Source organism: Mus caroli, unplaced genomic scaffold (assembly GCF_978045245.1).
Source record: "Mus caroli unplaced genomic scaffold, Mus_caroli_1 scaffold_13, whole genome shotgun sequence".
Classification (NCBI taxonomy): domain Eukaryota; kingdom Metazoa; phylum Chordata; class Mammalia; order Rodentia; family Muridae; genus Mus; species Mus caroli.
Window position 1 is genome coordinate 89,615,164 of NW_028227268.1, and position 26,899 is coordinate 89,642,062.

The window sequence follows — 26,899 nt, forward strand, 5'->3', positions numbered from 1 at the left end:
ATAGGTCTGTTCTGGTTTTGATGCTTGTGACATAAGCAGACAGAAGCACATATCTAAGGTCATGTCCTGAGTCTATCCAGGGCCTCTGAATCTTCTGTGTTGGTTGGGAACTCAAAGAGATGAACTTTGATCATATTTCTAGACTGCCACAAAAACCTAAAAGTTAATTGGAAAAACATAGTATTGGGCAGAGGAGAGACGTTGTTGGGTAGGGATTGTAACTTTGCACAGGGCGTATGAATGAGTCACAGTGACTAAGCGCTCCCTGCACTTCCTGTTGAAGGGCTAATGAGTGGTGGGGATTGGAGCTTACTAGAAAGTGTGTGTGTTCCGGCCATACTTTACTGCTGCTTCCCTGCTGCCTGTGTTTCCACATAGGAATGGAGGCCTTGCATGGCAGGCGTTTCTAAAGAGGGCAACATTCCAAATTTTTATGTGAGATAAATGGTGGAATTCACAGTCAAAAGAACTGGGCTAATGATGGTGCTCTGGCATACTACCAATTTGCAAGCTAAAGTGTCAAATTACAGAATTGGCCACATGAGTAACACAACGCTTAGTCTATTTCCTGCTACACTCCTGTAGTGCTGTTCACTTAACACATATTGAGTGCTTACTAAGTACTCCAGTAATGCTCTTCACTTAACACACATTGAGTGCTTACTATGTAACTCCAGTCAGGTTTCAAGAATGGGTGGGAACAGTGTCAGCCGGTAGCACACTCTAATAGAAACAGTGGTTTGCATGTGATTAGATTCCAAAGCTGTTGCGAGGATGCGTACGGGGAGGGGGTGTGGAGGGTCACACTCAAGATAAACAGATCTTTCTACGCCAGCGTGAATCTGGGCTTTGCCTGAAGTTACCTCAGCAGGCAAGTAGCTTGTGTAGTGGAGAGCCTCACAGAAAGGGACCATCTGGGAGCCAGCCCCAGCGCCTCCCCTGTCAAGCCCACGCCCCACCCCTTGGGTTCTATTTCAGTCCACGCACTCTATTTTTACTCAAAGTAGATTTAAGTGGGACAGAACCCTCCCTGATACCACCCCCCATTGCCTGGGTTTCTTTGGTAGGGGTGCCTTTGTGGTAACGATCTGGGTCCTGAAACAATTTAGGAAGACAGCGGGGCTTTGAAACCGGCTGTATTTTCTCTTTTTTATGATGGTTCATTTTACATTTTTATTGGCTCTCCAATGATTGCTCCCGGCTCTCTGACGAGATGTGAGATGCGCTGACATTTCTGGAGATCAATATATTAATAAATCACGAAGTTCATAATGTCTGATTTGCTTCTAAATGAGACAGAACTATTATCACCATAAAGTTGCACATAAAATATGCCCAATTGTGATGTATTGTGTAGTCTAAGCAAAGGCATTGAGTGAATAACCTTTCCCCAAAAGAAGGAAACAATCAAAGCTGAATAACTTCATTAATAATTCAAGGTGTGTCTGCCAAGGCTTCATTTATTAAGTGCACAGTTAAGAGGCTTCCACACTGACTCCTAGAAAGGAGGATGCTACCTTGACATTGCCTCCTGCCTCTGGGCAGGCACACACATTCTCATACAAACTGACTGACTGCAGTCCCCGCATTTGGCAGTTCATGTGCCAGCTAAGGGTAATGTCCAGTGGCCTTCTCCAGCTAAGAAATAGACCAAAACAATACACACAATAACTGTTTGGATTATTAAGGGCAGAGGACATGAAGCCATGTGATAAACTCCAGGGAGAAAAAGGCAGGACATTTTCTCGATGGCTGTCAATTATTATGTCTATTTGCTAATGCTCCAGGCACTGTTTCTGGTCTCATTACCCATAGATACCTTGCCCTGTTCCATGCTGCCTTCAGTCTTGATGCTCTCCCATCCAGAGTCTTTGGGTCTGCTAAAAGCCATTACAGTTAATAAAGACAATAATGGGCATGTTAGCCAGTCAGTGTCCAACCCGAACTGACAATCATGTGCCCTTTTAACAGAGCAAATTGCAGAACAAGAAAATCCCCCCATATGGGAAAGAAGTCCATTTAATTAACTAGATCCATCAGGAAATATGCATAACCATGACCTGCACAGTGTCTAACTACCTGACCATTGGATTCTGCTGTTGAGAACGCCATTCAAATCACCATCACGATACAAGCAAGAATTGAATTATGTATTTTGGCACCTATTGTGCACACAGACATGGTACAGACCTATCTCACCTAGATTTACAGCCACAAGGCACATATGATTATAACTCATATTAGTCTAATAACTGTGTACCTCCTAGGGACAGTGAGATGATCAGATCAATTCTAAAATTATTACTATGCTCTCTGAGCCCACTAAGCAAGGCACTTGATACAGCAGACACTCTCTCTGCTCCCTTCCATTACATCTCTGCTTGAGATATCCCATATGATGTGCGGAAGCTGATGTTAGCACTAGCAACAGGATAAGGCTTCTTATCTTGGATTACAAGGACTAGGCGGACTGGATGAAATTAACTTTTGACTCTTCAGCACAGTGATTTGAGATAGCTAAACATATGTCACATGTTCTAAAATAGCAATGGTAGTATGCTGGGGCCCAGCTATCCTGGGGGAATCATCTTCCCCATTTCACTTTACTTCACACTGATAGCCTGAGCCGTAGTGGGATGTTGACATTAGTAAGGACATTAATAAGTGATATTTTCTTCCCTCCCAAGAGCAGCTATTAGACGTTTAAAAACCCACCAAGGCTAATGCTCTACTTGGAGACCATTTTTCCTAGCAAGTTGTCCGACTGCTCAGCTTGTTCACGCCTCACCAATTCAATGAGTTTCCACCTTGAATAAATGCTATGCTCACTTGAGATGAATCCTCTCGGACGCTTGCTCAGAGCAGTTTTTTTTAATTTCTCTTTACTCCTTCATGTCTCCATCTTAAACTGGAAGGAAAAAAAAAAAAAAAAGAACCACCACCCTTTCCTTCCTGAAGACTTTTCATTTACAATGAATCGTCATCACCGTTTCTTAGTCAAGAGGAGTGATTAAAAAAAAAAAAAAACCCACCCATGTTTTCCTGTTATTTCCTGCAAGGATAGCATAGCTCTTGAGATTGCTGTCTGCTACCCAGGCCAGCCATGCTCATTAACACGCTAGCTCCACAGGCTGGAGGATGAGGGTCACTGTCCTGCTGAGTCCAAAGGAGAGCCCGTAGGGGCTTCCCCACCGCCATCTGAATGCTGGCTGATGGTAGGATTTGGACTTTGTTTGACTAATTGCCCCCTAGAGCCACAGAGACTGCTGGAGAGACTAACTGTCAAAACTTTCATCTCAGGCACTTTTTCTAGACAAAATGGTCTGCTTAAAGTATCATCTAGACACCTCTGCCTGTGGCTGATGAGCTAGCTCCAGGGAGGCCGCGAAGTCTCAGCTGCAGCGTTGCCACAGGTTCAGCTGCAGAAGGTGTTGCTTGGAGAAGGGGACGTGATGGACACGGCCAGCTCCTTGCCCAGAAGCACCGTATAGGGCTCCTGCTTCCCCAACACTAACATCTAAGTACATCTTTTCCCTCTGCTTTTCAAACTTGCTCCAAAAAAACTAAATGAATGTGGCATTCTCCTGTCACAAACAGAACTTGGATGTCATGATGTATGCAGTGGCTATGTGGACTTCTAATGGCTGTTCTGGATTCTGAAAGGAAATCTCTGGCAGTAAGCACCACCTGCCCAGAAGCTGCAGGGGACATGTGACAAGCTCATCCCCACACATTCAGTGCCCTGTGGATCAAAAGACCAAGTGTGCCCTGCCATTGCGCGAAAGGGTAATGAGCCCAAGTAGGCTCTGTACCGAAGGCCCTTTGAGGTCACTGATCCTCGGCTTCCATCTAATGGAAACAGAAAGTAAAGATGTGTCCATGGGTCTGTTTCTTAGGAACGTTTTCAGGACAGAGGTGTAAATGAATGAGAAATGTGTAAATTCAATTTTGCTTAAAAAGGGCAGGAGGGGTTTCAAGATTAAGAGAACAAACGCTTGAAGCAAAACATGATTTGAGTTTTATTGAACCAAGAGGACTGGGAAAAATATCCGGAACACTCAGAAAATCTTTATCAGGCTCAGCTGGGGCACTCGTGGGACTTGTTGTTAAGTTATAAAAATCAGAGCTGATGAGCTGTTTGTGTCTGGGTAGATTCTGCACTCACCTCAGAGTTTCAGCTGTGAGAATTTAAGCCTTAAGATTTCTAAACCAGACTGGACTTTCCCCTCTCTGCTGTGTGAAAGTAAAGAAAAGGATCTTTAGCCACGATTGTTGGAAGAAGCCATTGATCAAAAAATTACTGCTGACTGCACCCAGAACAAAGCACTCATACGTATCTACAAGGAGGAACAGGGAAACACTTTGAATGCCAACATATGATCACATATGATTGCCAGTGTGGCTTCTATTGTGCCCAGCATAGTTTGGGGAATACTGAACCACTAGAAATAAGATTTTAGGAGAGACTGTGGTGCTCTGTACTGTTTATACCTTGTCATGTGAATTATTTTCAGTTTTTAAAGCCTCCTTTTGAAGGGCTGGAGAGATGACTCAGGGGTTAAGAATACTGGCTGCTCTTCTAGAGGTCATGAGTTCAATTCCCAGCAACCACATGGAGACTCATAACCATCTGTAATTGGATCCCATGCCCTCTTCTGTCTGGTCTGTCAGCAACAGTGTGCTCACATACATAAAATAAATAAATCTTTAAAAAGCAAAAACCTCCTTTTGAATCTCGCTTCAACAACAGCCCAAATGTTTTGACACTTCCTGTTATTGTACTTTAGTGCAAGATAGCGTAAGTGTTTCTGAGACATGAGTGACTTAGAAATTAGTATGCGATAAATTTAGAGAATAAGGAATTATCCAGGGGCATGCTTGGTTCCATGCTGGGGACTTTTTAGAGCTCTGGCTTATTGGTGACAGCATGCTTCATTCCTGTTTACAAAACACGTCCTGCCTCAGACATCATGGAAACTAGCTCCGGGTCCCTGGGAAAGGTCCGTGTGGGTAAATGTTCTCCATGCACTGCAAAAGAATGCTCTGTATTTGTGACACTCGGGTAGAAACTTGCATCAATGAGGCCGAGTTCACATGTTTTATTGATCAAATCTCCTATGCTAATAATGATGTGTTAGGCTGTTTAGATGTGTGTGTGTGTGTGTGTGTGTGTGTGTGTGTGTGTGTGTGCTGGGCTGTTTAGATGTGTATGTGTAATATTTTTACTTACTCTTTCATGTATAATATATTTCTGTAATATCCATACCCTCATTTCTCCCTTCCAGCTTCTCCCAGATTCCCTCTTCACATACACACACACACACACACACACACACACACACACACTTCTGTAATATCCATACCCTCATTTCTCCCTTCCAGCTTCTCCCAGATTCCCTCTTCACATACACACACACACACACACACACACACACACACACACACCAACTCTTTAAAAAAAAAATAACCCACAGTGTGATTTTAGAATTGTTACTGGAACAGTAGACATCAACCTGTGAGTCATGATCCCTTTGGCAAACCTTTAGCTCAAAAAATATTTCCATTACAATTCCTAACAGAAGCAAAATTACAGTTATAAAGAAGCAACAAAGATAGTTTTATGGTTAGGGGGTCACCACAACACGAGGAATAGTATTAAGGGCTCTCAGCATTGGGAAGGCTGAGAGGCGCTGGACTGAAGTGTGGTCACACTTGTGACCCCTGAAAGGGATTGATTCTTCCCTCCCCTGCCTTCACCAACTGTCAGGAGCTGATTCGGGGAGGAGAACCTTTTAAATCTCCGGTTTTGATGGTGAAGGGTTATTTTTCCTTTTAGCTCAGTCTTTGCTTTAATATGTTTGAAATGATATTGTTAATTCATAGTGACTTAGGGTTGTCCCATTCTCCTAGATGACCAACCTTCTCACCCGGCGAAACTCCTTTCTATCTTTCCCAAAGCTTCTCATCCTACCATCTAGTGTACCTGATAGAACTAAGCCACCACAGGATTTCTCCATTTATGTTTGCTTGGAGCACCCTTCAAGCAGCATCGGGTTAAGGTGTGGTTTTTATTTATCTAATGATTAGCATCTTGCCTTGAGGATTTTATACTTAGGTTGAGGATTTTATACTTTGGTTTTGAGCAGTTTGACTCTGGGGTTTTCCATGTGGTTTTCTTTGTCTTCATGTTGCTTGGGGTTTATGGAGCGTCCTGAATCTGTGGCTCTTTATGTTTCTCCCATCTTCAAAAGTCCTTAGTGGCTCTTCAAATATTGCTTTATCAGCATTATTTATCTCCATCCTTTGGGGGAATTTTTCATCATATATATGTATATACACATATAAACACACACACATATATATTCTACATTCTCTTCCTCCATTCCCTCCTCCTCCCCTCTCTCTCTTTCCTTCTATCTTGCCTGTTCTGTCCACCAAATAGTCAATTTCCATTTTACTTGTTTGGAAATAAGTCTGGTGAGCTGATGATCTGGGTAATCTATTCTCAATTCTACAATGCTTAATTAACGTTTTGTTTACATTCTGGATCTCTGATGGAATTCTTCAGGTCTTAGAATCTGTGTTCTTGAGCATATATCCATTGTAGCTTTTAGTTCCGTGTCTGACCTAATCTCCAAACCTCCTACGTGTCTGTTGCTGTATTCATCTATTTCCCCTGCATCCTGTCTTTAATATGCCTAAGAAATTCTCATTAAATGATGAACATAACTTTTCTAACATGGAAAACATTTGGCTCAGTCTTCAACTTCAGGAAGGTAATGAAGAAAGAAAATCTCTATCTAGACTGGCATAGGGGTGGCCCTGCTTTGAGGTAGGTGCCGCTCTTAACTCTTTAACACCTTCAAAGGGAGAAAACATTTTAAAACTCTCTTCCCAGTTGTTCTAGGTAGGATCCAGCACAGCTATAAAATAACCCCATATCTGAGCTCTTAGCTTCTGTGTTTTCAGAAATGGTGACCCCTTTGTCCCTGTTTTCTATAAGACTCAACTAAATTATTCTCTCTCTGGAGCCTTCTCTGACTTCTCTCCCATCTGATCCTGTACCTTTAGGAAGTGACATTAATTATTCACTTCTTCCCTCAGGTCCCTGTTCTTAGCTACAGCCCTGCTGCTCTGGAATGGTTTGCCAACGAAGAGCTAGAGGCTAGGCGTTCACAGTATCCTACCCATAGCCACATTTATGCTGGAACATGTTACATATTCTAAAAGTTAAATTCATTGGTAGCATCTAAGAATTGAGGAAGATACATCTTTTATTGATGGTTTCTCTCAACAGTCTGAATGTAGGAACTCAGCTCATGAAATCAGCTGGTTGAACGTGTTCTACCCTCTTTCACCAAGGAGTCAATCTCCAGTTCTCATGTCTGGCACATCTGTCACACCTGTCTCCTATGCTCATCCAGATGACTTGCCGATGATGCTTCACAGCTCACTTGCAGCCTCCGGTCTGCTCATGTGCCTCCGCATCACCATGACTATTGTAGGCAGATGTTGTATCTTGTCATTCCTTTCAGGATCTATCACATTTCTGGCAGGTCAGAGAAGATCAATTTACATTTGTAAACGCATAGGCAAGGCAGTTAAATTTCTCTTTATATACAAGAGCAACTGACCCTTGATGTGCATTTGTCAAAGCCTATAGAACCACGAAGCACGATGATTGAAATCTAATATGAATAATGGACTTCCATTCTTACTAATGTATCGATATCAGCTCATCAATCATTAGTCCTTGAACTTTAACAAATACCCTACACCAACACTGGATGTTAACAGGAAAACTTCTCGGTGATTTCTAGGCAATTCTTCTACAAATCTAATACTGCTCTAAAAATGTATCCCATGGGGCTGGAGCTGACTCAGCACTCATTCCCACCTACTGCTCCATCGTGAATCCTAGAACTCTGGCCAGAGAGCTCCCAAATGCCTATAACTGCAGCTTCCACAGATCTGGTGCTCTCTTCTGACCTCCCAAGGCACATATGTATACAGGGAGACACACACACACACACAGATGCAGAAACAGAGAGAAGGAGATTACAATGTTAAATACAGCCCATTAGAGCTAATGAAATAGCTCAAGGAGTAAAGCTGTTTAGCACCAAACTTGACCTGAGTTTGTTCTCCAGGACCCACGTGCTGAAAGGAGAAAACCAACTCCCATATGTGGTCCTCTGATGTTCACATATGTGCCATGACACATGAGTGTACACACACACACACACACACTCACACTCAAATGCCACTCATCAAGTAATCAAGGAGGCAACTAAATCCAGTAAAATAAATGTCCCCCGCAGACACAGACTAGGAGACAGTAGATACCCAGCAGTGTGAACTGCCACTCTTAGGAGCAGTGTAGACAGAAGCCATTCCAGTCTGGGTTTGTGGGGCTGAGGGAAATAACACACACTGAGGATGCTGTCTGGACTGTCTGACACACTTTTGGTCAAGGGTACCAGCAAGACAGGAGGGAATGAAAAAAGGAGCCCGCATGAGAAAGCACAGTTGAGCAGCACATAGACCTGAAAGACCAGCAGGAAGGCACTGAGCAGAGCTCCCTAGGAACGCAGACTCACCCAGCTTACATGGCTTGTGTGTGGGGGTTGGCGGGGGGGGGGGAGTGTCCAGGTCTGGTTTCTCTCCTTTGCTTCATCCAGGGCACAGTAAAAGGGTTAACCTGCATCTACTCTGTCACACACCCTAATATGCCAAGCCTTACCACCAACAGCACTTTTTCTCTGCTCCACCTGGACTGCTCATCACACTTAAGAGAGGAGGAGGGAGGCCAAACTATGGAGCTTGTAAACTCCATGAGGCAGGAAACAGACGGTTTACTTATCATAAAGAATAACCGATGCTTTGTCGATAGTTGATGACGAAAGGGAACTGTCCCACAAGATCCATAGCTTAATCCCAGACAAGAGAGGGGTAATGGAGCCTTCTCATGGTGGAGGGTGTCTTCAAAGCCACTCTGCAATGAGGGTACGTCCCAGAAGCCATCCACATCCACATCCTCTGCCACGTGCCACCTCATCTCTTCAGGCTGCATGACTGCATGGCTCCGAGCATGCTGGATGAGCCCTGCTGGCAGTGTGAGCACTGGGAGGTGACCCAGTGCTGATGCCTGTTCTGACTGCGGGAAAGGGATGGGAGAGCCAGGCTCTGCTATGCTGAGAAGAGGCCCTTTGCGGAGGTCAAGTTGGGTGATAGCCAGGGGTTCCCCAGAGTGCCTCTCCAATGACAATAAACATGTTGTGCTTTTGAAATGAATAGATTTGGTAAAATGTTTTCTTACTTTCTCCTAGACATCGCCTGGTGGTATTACCAGTATCAGAGAGGTAAAAATAAATAAATAAATAAATAAATAAATAAATAAATAAATAAAGTCAACACTATCTCACCATTTTGACTGTCTCGGTCACATTACTTGGAAAGGAAGAACTTCTCAATCAAGCATATATTCTGCAATTAGCTTTCTCATTCACAGTTTTTGTTTCCCCTTGTTAGCAAACTCAGTCTAGGTAAAAACAGCTAGGGGTATTTCTCTTGGGGATGCGGTTTAAGGAACGCTTTGCTCCTCCTAAGACACTCATATTTTTTTCCTTCCATACTAATTGAACAACTATAAGATAAAGCTCAGAGCTTTTACTGATATGTAGCTTAAGTATATTTTTTCTTTTTTTTCTAGGAATACAAATATTTTTATTAGATATTTTCTTCATTTGCATTTCAAATTTTATCCCCTTTCCTAGTTTCCTCTCTGAAAGTCCCCTATACCCTCCCCCCCGCCCTGCTCCCCAACCCACCCACTCCTGCTTCCTGGCCCTGGCATTCCCCTGTACTGAGGCATATGATCTTTGCATAGCTTAAGTATATTAATTGTTCAGAACAAATGACCAGAAATTCTCTGCTCTCCTCCCCCCAACATAGTCTGAAACTCCAATTGCATCAGCACTTTCTGAAGCCATTTTTCTTTATCTGTTTTTATTCTATTATTCAGTTCCTACAATCCACTTCACGTTCTTTGTGAGACAAAGTGGAAACTTTAAATAGGCAGACTGTGAGAGAATAGGCTGTGTGGCTAAGGCAGTAGAAAGGCAGGTGGTGGGGAGGAGAAGAGGGTGTGCATGAAGACCCACACTCAACCCAGGAGACAGCTTATTGTGTTAAAAGAGCCCAAAGTGAAGCCAGGCATGGTGACACACACTTTTAATCCCAGCACTAAGGAGGTAGAGGCAGGTATCTCTGTAAGTTCAGAGCTAAGCTGGTCTACAGAGGAGTTCCAGGGCTGCCAGGGATACATAGAGATACACTGTATCTCTAATTATTCTAGCTCCCCAGAGTACCTTGCCCCTGCTCAGCTCCAGCAGATGATGCCCTGGTGAAGATTTTCCAAGAGAAATATGAAATACAAACTTTGTTGTGGATTTCTTCTCCATAAACATTGGCAACTAGTTTAAAATGTATTTTATTTATTTCATATAAAATAGGAGCTTCTATATATTTTTCTCTTTGGACTACATACAAGCTAAGAGGATAACAATTTTGTAATCTCAAAATGGAATAGATGGGTGGGTGTGTATAAAAAAGCCCAGATTCTGCTTCTGCCCAACAGGAATGAGCTTACATGTGCACAGTACACACACACTCTCATGCCTGAGTGCACATGCGAGTGCGCATGCGCACACACACACACACACACACACACACGCACGCACACACACACACACACACACACACACACACACACACACACACTGGAGAAACTGTATTCTAAGCCAGGAAGGAGATGGTCAAAAGTTTTGGGTCATGGACTTTGCCATCTTCAGAGAAGGTACTTCAGCAGCATGTACCCCCAGATGCGGGTCCCTACTGCTCACAATCTGTGGACCTGACTTGTACACAGGTGTGATGCTTCTTAAGAGCAGAAGTACCTCAAGGCTGGTCACACTGTGACCAGCTTACCATCTGTGCTCCAATGAAGCCACCGAGGGGATACAAGAAGCCGAATCTGACAGAGAAGTCCTGGACTGGATGGAATTAAAGATCCAGCTTTGTCATTGTTGGCTTACGTGACCCAAGTCTCAGACAAAAGGGGTTAGTGGCAGAGCTTGGGGGAGAATGGTAACAGAAGATATTTGCATGAGCTCTGTTCAAAATACACAGAACTCACTGGCACTAAAGGGGACTTGATACAAAATGGTTTTCCAAGATGGTCTAAAGTTTTCATCCATCCTATACCCTGAGTAACCTGAAACCCTAAATATTTTTTTAATTACTCTGAATCATACACAATTTTGTCCACTGTATCATCCTGTATAATTTATCTTTCTGGCTCACATCTACCCCTAGTGGTAGACATGCCTTACCCTGTGAGTCACTTGTAGTTAGAAAATTACCTTTTCTATTAAGGTAACTGATTTCTAAATATCAAGTGGGGAGGGCACCATACCCCTTACCTCCACCATACACAGAGTAACATGAAAGCAATTCCAAAAGAAATTACAAAAAGAAAATAATCTCATTGATGTTTATCAAACAGAACTTCCCATAGCATTAACCTCAATGTTAGCTTTGATCCAAACTCAGTCGGACTTAATAATTAGTTCATTATTATCTTTAATAATGAAAATAATAACATCAAGGAAAATTTGGCATCAAAGACTCACAAGAACCAAAACAGTAAGGAAGCTCCCTGTGTGTTCGTTCTGATTCTGTCTAACCAGAGAGCCTGAGTGCACAGGAGAGATGTGAGAATCACCCTTCCAAAATAGATATATTATTTTCAGCGGCCCCAAAAAATGAGCCTACAAGGTGGTATAGAAGAGAGGAGCGCCCAAATGGGAGCAAGCTGCAGAAGCTGTGGCCGTGTTAAATTACTGTTTTCCAGTGACAGGCCATGACTCGTGAGGGTCACAGCAGTACAGGTTTGCCCAGGCTGAAGGACATCTCATCAGTCAGACAGCATTGCCCCATCAAGTTTTACCTTCAAAAGATTTCACGAGACTGTTTGCATACATGTATGCATATACTTGACTGTTATGTAAGTTGCGTGTTTACTTGCTGGCTTAAGCCCCTAGTGTCCATGGGTAGCTACTTCCTTCCCTACATCTTGAGCCCCAACAACCTGACTCTTCTCCCACGGTGACTGTGACCACAGACTGAGCATTAGTCAAGGGCAAAGCCGGAAAGCAAAAGCTTGGCCATCAATAACAGACAGCTCAGAGCCTGCAGAATCTCTCTCTCTCTCTCTCTCTCTCTCTCTCTCTCTCTCTCTTTAATATCAATTGAATTGATTACAAGTTACTAAGCTGCAAGGCACATTACAATGTTCTGTTAACTACAGAAATATAGAAAGGACAAACAGAACAAGCTCTCCATGTCTAGCATTTCACTCTACTGTTCAAAAGCCTCCGTGCATCAATAAAGCCAAAACAAAACGACACGTGAAGATCCAACACATTCAGGTCAGTAGAAACAAATCAAAAAATTTTCCCCTTCACAAACTTGCAGCAACAACAAAAAAAAAAAACACCCGTCCCCTCCCAACGCCCCCTTACCATTTTGCAAACAAAACAGAACAGAACAAAATTAAGTGAAGACGTCAATTCTTGGGCTGTTTAGAGGAAACTTTTAACTTTTTATAGCATCAATGTTTGGTTTTTAGGCAGCAACACTGGCCTTGGCGAAACAAAAACAAAAATTTTTTGTGTGTTTTTCCTTTCAGAGCGCATAACATTTACACAAATACACACCAGCAGCAGTCATTGCTAAGGGCTATTAATTCTGTGCCTAGGCAAACATTCTGCCACCAAATAAATGCTAACGAATATGGTGCGAAAGATCCAACCAATATTATACTGCTTAACACAAACCAGCTAATCCTTCAAATGAAGAAGTTGCATACCTGTTTCAAAATATAGAAATGTATAATGAAAATAATGTCTCTACATAAGACTAACTCTTATGTAGATATATTGTAGGTATATCTTTGCAGATATATTCACAATTCGACATCTTGATAGATAAGGAAGATGGAGGCAGGTAGGGGGAGGGCCCTCTCGATTGAAGAGGAAGTGGTCTGGGGAAAGGAGGTCACTGCCCTGTGGTTCAAGGGTCTCTCTCTTTTCACTTTAACATCCCCAGCTAAGATAGTCTGCTGAATCTCTTTAACCTGGAACTCAATCCTGCCTCCCAGATAGCAAGCCTATCATCACTAGTTAATAAGGAGTGACTCCTCATCTAAATAAAGTGGGTTTAATAGTTGGTGTCTTGCTAATTAGCACTTTTAAAGCAAGGTGGTGGGAAGTGAATGCTGGTTCCAAATTGAAAAAAAAATTACTTTAAACTTCTGCAAAGAAAGTTTATAATCCCCTTAGTTTATAAGGAGATTACAGGAGATTGAGAAATAGCACCACACCACACACTCACACACACACATAAAAGCATCTTTTTTCTTCTGGGTCAGATAAATATTTGCAGGTAGAACCCTTCAAAAACAAATCATCTCTTTCCAAAATAGAGTTTTCCATTTTCTTATTTATATTTTAAGATTTATATTCTAATTCTTCTTCCTTTACTAGGGCTACCTGGGCATTCCCCCCAGTGGATTCTGGGAGGAAATGTGTGGGGTATAAAAGCCTCTACAGCCCCTCTGAAGTTTCTTCAGAATATACACAGTTAAAGACACATGGACTTTTATTCTAAGACTAACCAGCAACTGATTTCTTAGGATGAGTTTGAGGTCTCGTGAGACACTGTGAGCTTTCCGCATTACAACCTGTGTGCACCTCTCCCTTCCTGGCTTTCCTTTCTGGACACTGGCCCTTAGATTTACACAGAAGCCTTCTGCATTTAGGTAATTGGTGCTTAACTCATTACCTACAAACCTAACAACAAATAAAGGCTTTGTAAGAGTTGCGAGGAAATTGGCCACTTGACAGAGTATCTTATTTATATTGAATCAGTATCTGCCTCTGTCCCAGAAGGATTAGGTGATGTGTAGTGCCCAGCACACAAGAAAGATCACAATTAGGCTTGGCTTGCCGCCTTCTTGAGGCTTTACTGTAACATCCATTACCACTGGGACTCTGCTCAAAATATAAATTTTGATAGATTTTTTTTGTGTTGGGATTTAAGTGTCACGGTAGCAGAGGAAATCTGGCCCAAAGAGCCCTACCCCACTTACAGAACGCCTACAATCACTGCTCCTGCTCACCTGGTTCTGCGATGCAAACCCACCCTGCCTCCTCTCTGACTTGCCATTGTGCTGTGTGGTTCGTGTGTTCCCAGCAGCCTGCTCAGCTCACCCTGGTTTTCACCAGGTGGAAGTTGGAGTTGTTCAATATATGGATTTGCTGATGCCTGTGTGACGACAGGCAGAGTAGGGTAGATGGTAAACGATCCTTGCCTGGAATAGATTTACAGAAAGTATTCTGGCAGGGCCCAAAGAAAGTGAGTATTCACATATCCCCGTGTGGGTCTAACCTCCTGGAAGGGCCACTGAGGGAGGAACTGTGAGTTGCTTTGATAAGTAGACTCAGCTGACAGGCACTTTGCAAACAAACAGTGTACCATTAGACACCATTTCAGCACACGTGGGAGGTTGAAACCTTACTCTCTATGACTGTTTATAGAACCTTTCAAGTGTCCTGGAAACCTTTATGCAAAGATGCTCACACTGAAGTCACTTCCCTGGTACTTAAGGAGACGTAGCAGATATTATAGAACAATACCGTGTAAAATATATTCGGATTCTTTAAAGTCATATTTAACATAGCATATAATCTGAACTTCCTACTAAGCCTCCCTAGCACCTCCCTTGCTAGCCCACATGGTGAAACTTCATCCCTTTTGAAAATAGCTAGGATTTCTTCCCTTTCCTGTTTGGAAGGTCTCATTCTGCTGTTGCCTGTGGCTGCATAGACTGTACCTGTTAGTGAGCATCAATTTGAATATGTAAAGAAGGTAATTTGAAAGAGATGTTTTCATGTGGCTGTGTCCTGAACACTTCTACCCTCAGCTCCCTATCTGAGACGCTGATGGTCCCTCCCCTTTACTGTTTGTCACTTCTAGAGCAACACAGGGGACAGATTGTGAAGCAGACTGAGTGGGCAGGGGAGTGGGGCTCAAGGCCCAGGACCACCTGCAGTGTGACCCAGCCCAAACCCAAAGTCCTAGTTCCCAATGGCAGCACTCTCTGAACAGCTCAGACTGGTCCGACAGGGACCAAGGAGGTCACGTTCTGACACCATCCCCTCTGCTTCCAGACAAGATTGAGGATGAGCTAGAGATGACCATGGTTTGCCACCGGCCTGAGGGACTGGAGCAGCTTGAGGCACAGACGAACTTCACCAAGAAAGAACTGCAAGTCTTATACCGGGGATTCAAAAACGTAAGACACCCCCACACACACCCCCACCCCAGACACTTGGAGGCCTGCTGTGATTTTTGCCACTTGACCAAGCTTTTCCCATGCCAAGGTCCCCAGAGTGCAGAGATTCAGGAAGGCCACTGCTATGAACCCACGCCTGGTGAGAAAGTAAGCTTACAGGAGGACAAAGTCTCAGCAGACAGGAACCTCACCCACTGCAGAGAAGTGCCACAGGGTCGTATGACTTCAGAGAAGCCCAGCTGCCTTCTGGGATGCTTTGAAAGATCTCATACTCCAGCCTGGATATGGAGTTTGGGTTTAAAGTTTACATCTTAGAGCACAATCTTATTCCCAAATCACTGGGTGGAGTCGAGCAGAAGAGCTGCTCTGGTTGCCTCCTGCTAGAGCTTGGTCAATTGTCCTACAGCTTGACTATGTTGGTCCTGAGTCTGATTTGCTCCCATTGGGCATTCTTCTTTCTAGTGCTGAAGAGGCCATGTTAATAGTGGCCAGCTGAGGTGGATCAGGGCCCTGGGAGGTAGTTGCCCAATTGTTCACTTGGCTGAGAGGGGACCAGAAAATAGAAAAAAATCCCACTTGTTATTTTGACATTTTCCATAGACTCAGTGCCACCTAATATTGAGGAAGCTGTTAGCCACATTCCACGGGTTGGTGTGTTCAAGATCACAGCCCACCTTGGAGAAGTCAAAAATCCTAGAGCAGGCTTCACCAAAACCCAAACCTAGATCTTTCTAGCCCTAAAGCCAAGACTTTCCCAACCCAGTCCCTAGTCTGTAATGACTTCCTCTCCCTTGCAAACCAGCTTTTCATGATAGGGTTGCCTCCAAGGCCCCCCTAAAGATACCCAGTACACATGTGTTTCCCAGTCTCTGCCCAAGAGAGGGCATGAGGAACCTGCTCAGTCTCCATCTCAGTACAGACTCCCAGTCCTCTCTCTCTCTCTCTCTCTCTCTCTCTCTCTCTCTCTCTCTCTCTCTCTCTCTCTCTCTCTCCCCTACAGGAGTGCCCTAGTGGTGTAGTCAATGAAGAAACATTCAAGCAGATCTACGCTCAGTTTTTCCCTCACGGAGGTGAGTAATAAATACCCTTGGAAAACCACTCTCTGGCATCCTCTCCAGTGGCCAGCCTTCCCTTCCCCAACCCCTCTGTTCTTTATCTCTGTCTTCTTTGGGGTCAGAGGAGAATTCATGGCGAGATTTGTTTTTTTCCTTACTAGAAAATACAAAACTCTCTGACAAACAAAACCGGGCCTCCTCTAGAAGAAGAATGGCTATTGCAGTGTCAGAAAGTCCTATAACAGCTCTAGGAAGCAGGCATCATGACCCCGGAAGGAACAATGGAGTTTCAGAGACATTAAGCAATTTACTCACCATCACACAGCTCGAATGTGGCAGCCCAGGAATAGAAAAGTATATGGGACAAAAGCTTCGTCATTTTGGTTCCTTAAGCAGCTAAGGCAGGTTGAAATTTCGTAAACAACATTAGTAAGTACTACAGACCATAACAATCACTGAACAAAATAAATTGTGGGCAGCGTAAAGTTGTGCTTATTTACAAAGTCAGGTTAACAAAGGCACCGGACCCCCCACGACCTGTCCAAGTAGGAACAGCTCCACACAGCAGGGTACCCTTCCTCCTGTGGCCTCCTGGTGTCATCTGTCCACAGTGTCACCTGGACAGTGCAGAACACCTCTCCCGGGGCCTAACAAAATAAAGACTCAAGTGCCCCACATCCTCCTTGGGCCTTTCCAGCAGCACACAGGTGTCTCCCTGGTGTGGGACTCAGTGTAGGATTTCTTTGGGTTGAGAAGGAGCAGCTTCACTTCAGGCTAGCACCTGACTCCCAGTTTATGAACACCTCAGAAACAGTGCTCACTGTGTCTCTCCTCACAAGGAAGTGCCGTGCCATGACAAGGACCCCTGCTCAGGACATCTCAATTCAGTCACACACACATACACATACACAAACACACACACACACACACACATACACACACACACAGGACCAGGTCACAGAGGAACAGGCAGGGGACACAGTGGAGAGAGAGACAAGAACCTATCTAACCTTTTGCTAGAACTAACTTCTCGCCTAAACTCCAGGGGCTGAGCAAATGGGTCTCAGTCCATCCTCCCTTTCCTCTCTCTGGCCCCACCCCTGCTGCCTCTGCCCTCTGTGGAGCCTTCCCTCCACCCCCACTCACCTGCTTTCCCCTCTACTTTGCAGATGCCAGCACGTATGCACATTACCTCTTCAATGCCTTCGACACCACCCAGACAGGCTCTGTAAAGTTCGAGGTATAGTATGTGGGTCCAGTCTGGGAGTTCCCTGTTTCTACATTGCCTCTCCTTCCAAATATGACGGTCCTAATGAAAAGAGTTAATTATCAAATGTCTTCAGTTAAGTCAAGAAACTTGATTCATTTAACAAACAGCACTTGAAGTCAGAGAAGACACTTTCCTTGTCTAAACACTGGGCTTGAGGGTGATAGAGAGCTCCCTTGTGCTCTGTATGCTGAAAGATAACCTCTGGACCTAGCATTTCGTATTTATTAACCTGCTTAACTTTTATAATAGTGTTTACAAGGCATGGTCGGATTATTATTTATTGTCATTTTACAGAGGAAGAAAATGAGGCAGAGACAGAGTGGCTTTTCCAAGATCAGAGAGAGAGAAAAAAGTGGCCAGGGAGGCCTTGAACACAGGCAGTGTGTTCTCTCACCCTGAGCTCCTATCCACTGGAATGTACAGTCCCTCCGATGTTAGCAACCATTGCAGCCTTGGGTTAGGATCAGCAAGGAAGGTGGAATTAACTGCCTAGGGGTGTCCACACAGTCAGAGCTTAAGTCATCCTCAGTGGGCATAAGAAACTGCAACAGTGTAGGTATAGGGAATGGAAAATAGGACTGGGCCAGGCTGAGACTGGCCATTTCCATCTACCTAACAGGAGGGTGTGGGAGGTGCCATTTTGGAAAAGCATCATCATCCAGCCTGGCGGCCAGGCTTCTCTCCAGCCCCGCGGTGATTAACAGAGGCCTCCTTCTCCACTTCCTAGGACTTTGTGACTGCTCTGTCGATTTTACTGAGAGGGACAGTCCATGAAAAACTAAGGTGGACGTTTAATTTGTATGACATCAATAAAGACGGCTATATAAACAAAGAGGTAAGTGAGCTGAGAGCAGGGGACATGAGATGAACACACAGTGGAAGTTCTGGAATCAAAAGTAACCCCAGACCCGGGAAACATTGTCTAAGTGAAAGTGAGTCCACTCTAGCCAAGTGAAGAAGCCCACACAGCCATGTTCCCTATTCATCCAGACACGGGTGTTCAACGAAGATTGAGAATTCATTCCGCTTCTTGGATGCTGGAGACAAAATGGGGAGCAATCGGCCCACGTCTGACTGTCATGGGGCAGTGGAGTGGGAAGGACAATCACAGAAAAATACACAATGACAGGTAGATGTTTTGGTAAGAGTCAGCAAGGAGCTGTCTAATTCGGTATTGCCATACCAAGGGAAAGGCACCCCCAAAGTCAGGAAAAGTATCCCAGGAAGAAGAAACAGCCACTAGAGAGGTTTTCAAGGAAGATGGGGTTCCCACATGCCCTCCAAACAGAGAGGCTTGCTGGTGGCTGCAGGCTAGGAAGGTATGGAAGAAAAGTAGACAGGCTTTAGCCTGGAGGGTTGTCAGGTTCAGACGGTGGAAGGCTGGGGTAGAGACTCCCCTCTACCTCCGGGGAGCTGGGTAGAGCAGAGTTTTCAGGAAGCACAAACTACTAATGGTGGCTCAGAGGCTGCAGGAAAATGTAAGTAGCTCCCTGTCCCTAAGAGAAATACAATTCACATTAAAAAACCCAGAAAAGTTCGAGCTCCTCAGATGATTTTTCTGGTGACTTCTAACAAAGACCTACAAAGCTGGGGCGCAAGGAACTTTCCAATGTTTTTCTGTAAATCCAACAATACCCCGATTCTGAAACTTGAAATAAAAAAGGTCTGATGGAGAAGACAACTACCATTATTTCTCACGATGACAGATGCAAAAAGCCTATCAAAACTTTAGCAAACCGAATCTATCAGTACATTAAAAAATATAGAATAGCGTAATGGAGCAAAGTTCATTCCAGGAATGCAAGGTTGGCTTAACACTCAAACATCCACATGATTCACTATATTTACACAACAAAAAGAAAAACCATATTGACTAAATAAATGCAGAAAAAGCACTTGATAAAAATCACTGCCTATTCATGGTAAACTTTTTAACAAATGAAGAATAGAAGATCCTTTTCTCTGCCTAGTTATCTGATAACTATTTTTAAGAACTCTACAGCTAATATCTGCTTAACAGTGAATATTGCATAATTTCCCCCAAGGCCAAGAATGAAACAGGGAAACTGAGGTAAGAAAAAATAAAGTTTTATCTGTAATAAGCTTGAATTCATAGAAAACAATTCATAGACATCGCAAAGAATCTGCAAGGAATACCAAAGAAACTACCAGAAAGAATCATGGACTTATTGATTAAGGTAGCCAGATATAAATCCTATTTTTTAAAAAAGCAATATGTGTGTGTGCATGTGTGTGTACTATTTTTAAAATAATCCTACTTATGATAGTATCCATATGCACAAAATTTTTTATAAATTCAACAAAATCAATTTAAGACTTATACATACAAAACCGCAGAATATTGATGAAAATTAAGACCTAAGTAATCAGATGAGCCATGCTCATCTGTGTGACTACCCAACAACGTTAAAATGGAGATTCTCAAAAAAAATCATATTGTAGATTCAGTGTAGTCTCAACCAAAATACCCATCAGACCCTTTATAGAAGTCGATAAACTGATCTAAAATGTAAATATAAATGCAAGAGCCACAACAACAAAGATGAACAAGGCAGAGGCCTGAAGCTACCTCATCCCAAGAGTAACATGAACGTGTAGAGATGACTGCTCAGAAGACTTGGTGTTGTGTTAAACACACAGCTTACCAGCTCAAGATGGATGGTCCACATCCGGCCTGGACCTGTGGCTCAGCTGCACAGCAGTTGCCTAGCCAGTGTAAGACCCTAGGGTTGATCCTCTTCCATAAATAGGTTTGTCCATATTGTCATCTCAACAAAGATAACTGGAACCAATGAGAATACAACAATGTCTTGAACAAATGGTTCTGAGTCAACTCTGCATCCATCTGAAAACAAACATGCATCTTCACCTTTACTTCATGCCAAAAGCAAGCATTAACATGAAGTGGATGTACACATAAACTCAAAAGCAAAAGCCATTGTAGTAAAGAATACATAGAAGAAAGAATATCTTAGGGCGAGTAAGAAGAGATCATGAAGGAAAATTTGATGCTTTTCTTCATCAAAGTTACAATTTTCTGTTATCAAAAATCTCATTAAGCTAAGGGAAATGAGGGCTAGAGAGATGTCTCAGCAGTTAAGAGCACTGACTGTTGTTCTTCCAGAGGTCCTGAGTTCAATTCCCAACAACTGCATGGTGGCTCACAACCATTTGTAATGGGATCCGATGCCCTCTTCTGGTGTGTCTGAAGACAGCGACAGTGTACTCACATACATAAAATAAATAAATCTTTTTTAGAAAAAGAAAAAGAAAAAAATTTTTAAAAAATAAAGAAAAGGGAAATGAGAGCCATGGATTGGGGGAAAGGCTTGTAAATTATTATTACATGTCAAGAGACTGAGGTCCAAATATATAAGAAATGTTCATAATTTTGTAAGAAGATAAACAAGTCCACTGAAAGTAGGTAACGAGGGGCCACCAATATGGCTCAGTAGGTAAAGGCAAATGCTGCCAAGCCTGACGACCTGAGTTCAATCCCTGGAACCCACACACTAATAGGGAAACATTGACCTCTGATCCCTGACCTCTGCCTTATACCCATATACTGTGGCATCCATGTCCCAACACACAAGATAAATTAATGTTTTTTAAAGCAATAATAATGCAACAAAATCTTTAAATAGATTTTTAAGTGAAATAAATACTTCAGAAGATATTAGTAAGTGGACAGTAAACCCAGGAAAAATGGTTCCATGTGTATGGTGTTCAAGGAAGTACACATTTTAAAAGCTATAATAAACAATAGTCATGCATGCACTGCATAATAAAAAGGCCCACAATTCCAAGTGTAGACAAGGATGAGAAATAGTTAGAAACTCTTACACACTGCTCATGGGAAACAATGTAACCCTTGCTGCTTAGGAAACAGTTCAGCATCTTAAATAAAGTTAACATCCAGCTAATGTGTGGCCCAGAAATCTCACCTCTACACATTTGCCTGAAATAGATGAAAATATGTAAATTCATAAATACCTACATGAGACTTGCATAGTATCTTTATCTAAGTAGCCCCCAAATTGCAAGCAACCTAAATGTCTTTCACGAGGATGATGATAAACAGCTGTCTATGCATCCCCTGGATCCTCGGGAACAGAAAGAAAGAAACCACTGCCACAGGCAATAATGGCTCTGGGCTCTGCAGCCATCACACACACTGGATATAGATGGCCTCAGACCCCATGCAGTATCATTGGATTCACATCAAATTCTAGAAAATGAAAACGTCTTTAGTTACTAATGTGTGATCAGCAGTGCTTCATGCCAGAGGTTGGCAGACAATGTAGAAGCTTCTTCGGGTGATAGGAATAATCCAGGAGGTGGCACAGGTGTACACATTTACCAAGGTTTATCAAGCAGGAGACTTAAAATAAGCAAGTTTGCTATAATCAAACTATACTCCAATACGCCCTGTTTTTTAAAGGGAGATCTCATTGTAACATGGGAACATCTAGATGATAGAATGTGCTCAAAGCATGTTAAATGAAAAAAGTTAAAACTTTGGCAAAGTATATGAAAGAAAACAAGAACCCAGTTTCACTTAAAATATGTGTCACAAATTCTAAACGAAGTACCAGGAAATTAAGCTCTCTGGTTAAAGGAGCACACATGGTAAGGAACAGGTTTCTTGCAGAATTCAATAGTATAGTACATCTATTAAATAATTCGCCGGGTGGTGGTGGCACACACCTTTAATCCCAGCACTTGGGAGGCTGAGGAAGACAGATTTCTGAGTTCGAGGCCAGCCTGGTCTACAAAGTGAGTTCCAGGACAGCCAGGGCTATACAGAGAAACCCTGTCTCGAAAAACAAACAAACAAAAAAGTTCATCACATCCATAAATAAAAAGAACAAGCCATTTAATTATAAAATCATATTCCATCAAGTTTACCTATATCCTTGGTCAGTTTTTAAACTCCTAATAAAGTGGGAATAAAGTTCATCTTGAGCATAATAGAATGTACCCTCCACATAGCTTTTCACATCTTAGTGACGTCTCAGAGGCCCTGGGCTACAGTAGAGATGAAGACCAGAGTGCTTGCTGTTGACCCACACCATCTGCTAGTGCTTCAAAATGCCTCTGAGACTCAGTGGGACAGAAGCACACATCTGGGAAGCTAGGGCAGGCTTTGTTAATGACAAGATTTTCTCCTCTCTACTTATTTATTTGTTTTCAAAGAGGTCTCACACTGTAGCTCAAGTTGACTGGAACACACTATGTAGTCCAGGCTGGCCTTGAATGTATGGTGATCTTCCTGCCTCAGCCTCCTTAATACTGGGATTACAAGTGAGAGGCTCCATGTTCGGCAATGGCATGATTTTGTACTTAGCGGGTTGGGGGGAGGGGGAAGACAAGAGAAACTACTTAAACAATTAGAACTAAAGATCATGTATGGTGTCTAACATATAAAGAGAAATAAACTGGGTGGCCCATGTCTGTTATGACTGCTTAGAAAGTTGTAACTAAGATACTCTAAAAATAGCTATTTGTCTCTAACTAATTTCAAATTTGGTTGTTTGTAACCAAAAAAAAAAAAAAAATGTTTTTAGAAGGAAAACTGGACAAATCACCAGTTGAAGATAGGAAAGATAATTTTCAAAAGGTCGAAACTGGAACTATGCGGTAGTATGCTGTGTGAGGAGGCAAAGGGGCTCAGGTAGGTTGTGGTAACTGAAGAAGAAGCTGAGAACCAGTTAGTAATTCCACTCATAACAGAGGGAGCACAAGGAACAGCTCAAACAGATGTGAGTAATGAAACATATGATTCCAAGGAAACTGGTTTGCTAGACTATTTTAGCAGTAAATGAATGAATGTTCTGAATGTCACAGGTGTAAGTTAATTATAGATACACAGGTGACTTCTAACAAAACAAAAACAAAAACAAAAACAAAAACAAACAAACAAAAAAACACCTAGTATTATAGCAATCAAGCCAGGAAGCAGCATTTATCCATGCTCTCTGGTTCAGTTCCTGCCTCCAGGCTCCTGCCTTGAGTTCCTGTCCTGGTTTCCTTTCATGATGCACAGTAATCTGTAAGATGAGATAAAGTCTTTGTCTTTCCCCCCAAAAAAAGGGAAGTAGGTGTCGCAACTAAATTTAAAAAGGGGAAAGTATAAAATTAAAACACAAAGAAAAGTATTGGTGACATCATTCTAAATATTTTTAAATTCTTCACCTCAACAAAATGGCATGACCAAAGTTGGAAATCAGGTAACAGTGTTCTAAAAACATCTGCACTTGATGGCGCTTCCCCCTGGACACTAGCTAAGAAAGCACTCACATCTGCTTCACTTGCCTTTGGGTTTCCTCGGGAGAAGATCTAGCACATGGTGCATACTTTCAGATGCCTTATAAACAAATTTATACATCTCCAAAGTACATAAAGAGTTCTCCCAATCAAATTACAATTAAACACAATGAACAGATGGCATGTGCAAAGAAGTTGTGGAAACGCAGTGAGAAGTGGTCACTGTGTGCATTAAACACTCACAAGAAACCAAAACTAGTAGATCAACAGTGGAATCACAAAGACTCTAAATTTCTAAATTTCTATCTTTAATTGTATATGAATATATAAGGGGTGGGTTTACACAGACCCCTCAAAGTCCAGAAAAGGGTACCAGATCCCCTAGAGCTAGAGTTGCAGGCAATTGTGAGCCACCCAGCATGGTGCTGGGAACAGACCCCTGTAAGAACAGAACATACTCTTAACTACTGAGCCATCTTCCCAGCCCAGATTTCAAAACTCATTAAATAGAAGGTGACCACTTAAAATCACAGACAATTAACAAGTATATATGATTTCATGTGTTTAAAATCACTTTATAGCTGGGTGGTGGTGGTGCATGCCTTTAATCCCAGCACTCAGGAGGCTAAGGAGGTGGATCTGTAAGCTTGAGGCCAACCTGGGCTACAGAGCAAGTTCCAGGACAGCCAGAGCTACATAGAGAAACCCTGTCTCAAACAAAACAAAGCAAATTGAAACAAAAAACAAAAGCAAAAAAATCATGTTATAAGGCACTATTATAGCATTCCATCAATTTTATAGACCGCTAAGTTCTTAGGGTCATGCTCCACGCATGATATTCTAAATTAAAATATCCAAATACTGCTTTACAAAACATCTACAGAAAGGAGCCTCAGATGGGATTTGTACCTCCTGGTCTTCAGCCTTGGCTCAGTACATTTTTCCATCCCATCACTGAATAATCTTACTAACGACTCCCTTCTTATAATGGGCAAAGTAGACCAAATTATCCCCATTCGTGTCTATCAGACATCGTTAGATGGCAGAATTAGTGGAGGGTGTATTAGTGTGAGTAAGTAGTTTCCTAAGACCTCTTCCTAGCTATCATGCTGGAACGTTCTTATCAAACTTGCAGACAGTGAAGATCCCAAGCATTCAAGGTTATTTTTCTGTCTGTTCTTGGATAAAACTGTTTCAAGCAGAAACTCGCTCAATGGCCACATAGGTGTGAAAGACTAGTAAGGTACCATCTCTTGAAATGAAGATCTGGATACAAGCCTATTTCCTAGTTTTATGTGTTGGGAGTCTACTGAAGAAATGACCCTCGATGACATATAGATCCTGCTTTCTAAACATCTTTCTCCAATTAAAAAAAAAAAAAAAGGAGCCAATCTTCTTAGAGAGCTGTTTGTCTTGGGATCGGGAAAAGAGAAATAGAAAATGCACCCGAATCCAGGTTGGGGAAGGTCAAACGGCTACAGGCATCAGCTTAGAGGAGTTTTAATAGTCAAAGCTACAGTGATTTAATCAACAAAACAAACCATGATATTATTGGATCATCACCAACAAAATATAATAGATATCCACAAGTCCAAAGAACTAAGTACATAGATAAATGAAGAGAAGGCACCGCTTGCTTAGAGAGGTATTCTAGTACATCTACAATTATTAATAATCTACTTAAAGAAAGCCTCAAGTGCCCTCTGGATATTGGCTGTTGGTCCCCTTCTCCTAATTTGAAACACCAAACAGAAACTGATAAGATTTTTTTAATCTGTGATCAAAAACATTAACTTTTTCAAAAGAAGATAGAATTTGCATTAAGCAAATAGCGTAGTGATCTGTTTGCTGTCAAGCTGTGTTGACAGACAAATCAGAGAGCCGACAGACAACCCTTTCCTCAAGCAACCACCAGTAACAAGAGAGCTACAGTAAGTTTTCTGTATGTCTAAAATTATTAATTACAGCTTCAGAGAAAACCCCAATGTCCTATGGGTACTCCTGGCATTGGCTACTTTTTTTTTTTTGGTTTTCTGAGACAGGGTTTCTCTGTGTAGCCCTGGCTGTCCTGGAACTCACTTTGTAGACCAGGTTGGCCTGGAACTCAGAAATCCACCTGCCTCTGCCTCCCGAGTGCTGAGATTAAAGGCGTGTGCCACCACGCCCAGCTTACTTTTTTTTTTTATAACTTAAAATAGAAACTATGAGGGTGATTTTAAGGCAAGTCTAAAACATTCATTTACCTCTACGTCAGAGGAATGCTTCATTGTCTCAGTCTGCAAATGGGGAATCCAATGTCATCCCTCCCTGAGGGCAAAGCAAGAGGAGGCAGCCTGCCCAGGATGTCTGAAGGCAGAGTGGATGCCCCCACTTTCTCTTGGGGAGGGAGTTTCGTCTTGTCTCTTAACTCCCACTCTTCTGCTTCAAAGGGTCCTCATAGCCCCTCTGTTTAGCTAGAGGAACCCTAATCAAATCCTAAATTCTGTCCCCCAAGAAGACATGACCTCACGGTCCCAACAGTATGTACCTCCATGTCCCCTTCCAGGAGATGATGGACATAGTCAAAGCCATTTACGACATGATGGGGAAATACACCTATCCTGTGCTCAAAGAGGACACTCCCAGGCAGCACGTGGATGTCTTCTTCCAGGTACGTATGCACCTGTGCACGGGCTTATCCTGATTGGCCAGGAGATGCTCCTGAGAAGCAGGCCAGTGTCATGGAAGAAAACAGGGGTGCATCATCATTAACTACAGTGGTAAGTTTCATAAAAACCTTTTCAGGGGCTGAGTGGAAAGAGAAGACTCTATCTATTGCATCTGTGTACTTACTAAGCAAGTTTGTCTGGCCTGCAAAGGGGAATGTAA

The 26,899-nt window shown here is 42.7% G+C and overlaps 1 protein-coding gene across 3 annotated transcripts in view; it reads left to right on the top strand.

The window, feature by feature from the left end:
• Positions 1–26,899, top strand: part of Kcnip1 (potassium voltage-gated channel interacting protein 1) — a 362,542-nt gene that overhangs the window by 331,140 nt on the left and 4,503 nt on the right. For 2 of the 3 annotated variants that reach the window (XM_021175757.2, XM_021175758.3), the window contains exons 2-6: positions 15,294–15,418; positions 16,419–16,488; positions 17,643–17,713; positions 18,471–18,578; positions 26,577–26,681. In XM_021175757.2, coding sequence (XP_021031416.1) covers positions 15,294–15,418; positions 16,419–16,488; positions 17,643–17,713; positions 18,471–18,578; positions 26,577–26,681 — 479 coding nt within the window. Of the gene's footprint in view, positions 1–9,329; positions 9,363–15,293; positions 15,419–16,418; positions 16,489–17,642; positions 17,714–18,470; positions 18,579–26,576; positions 26,682–26,899 lie in introns of all 3 variants that reach the window. The other variant, XM_021175755.3, reaches the window with a different exon arrangement.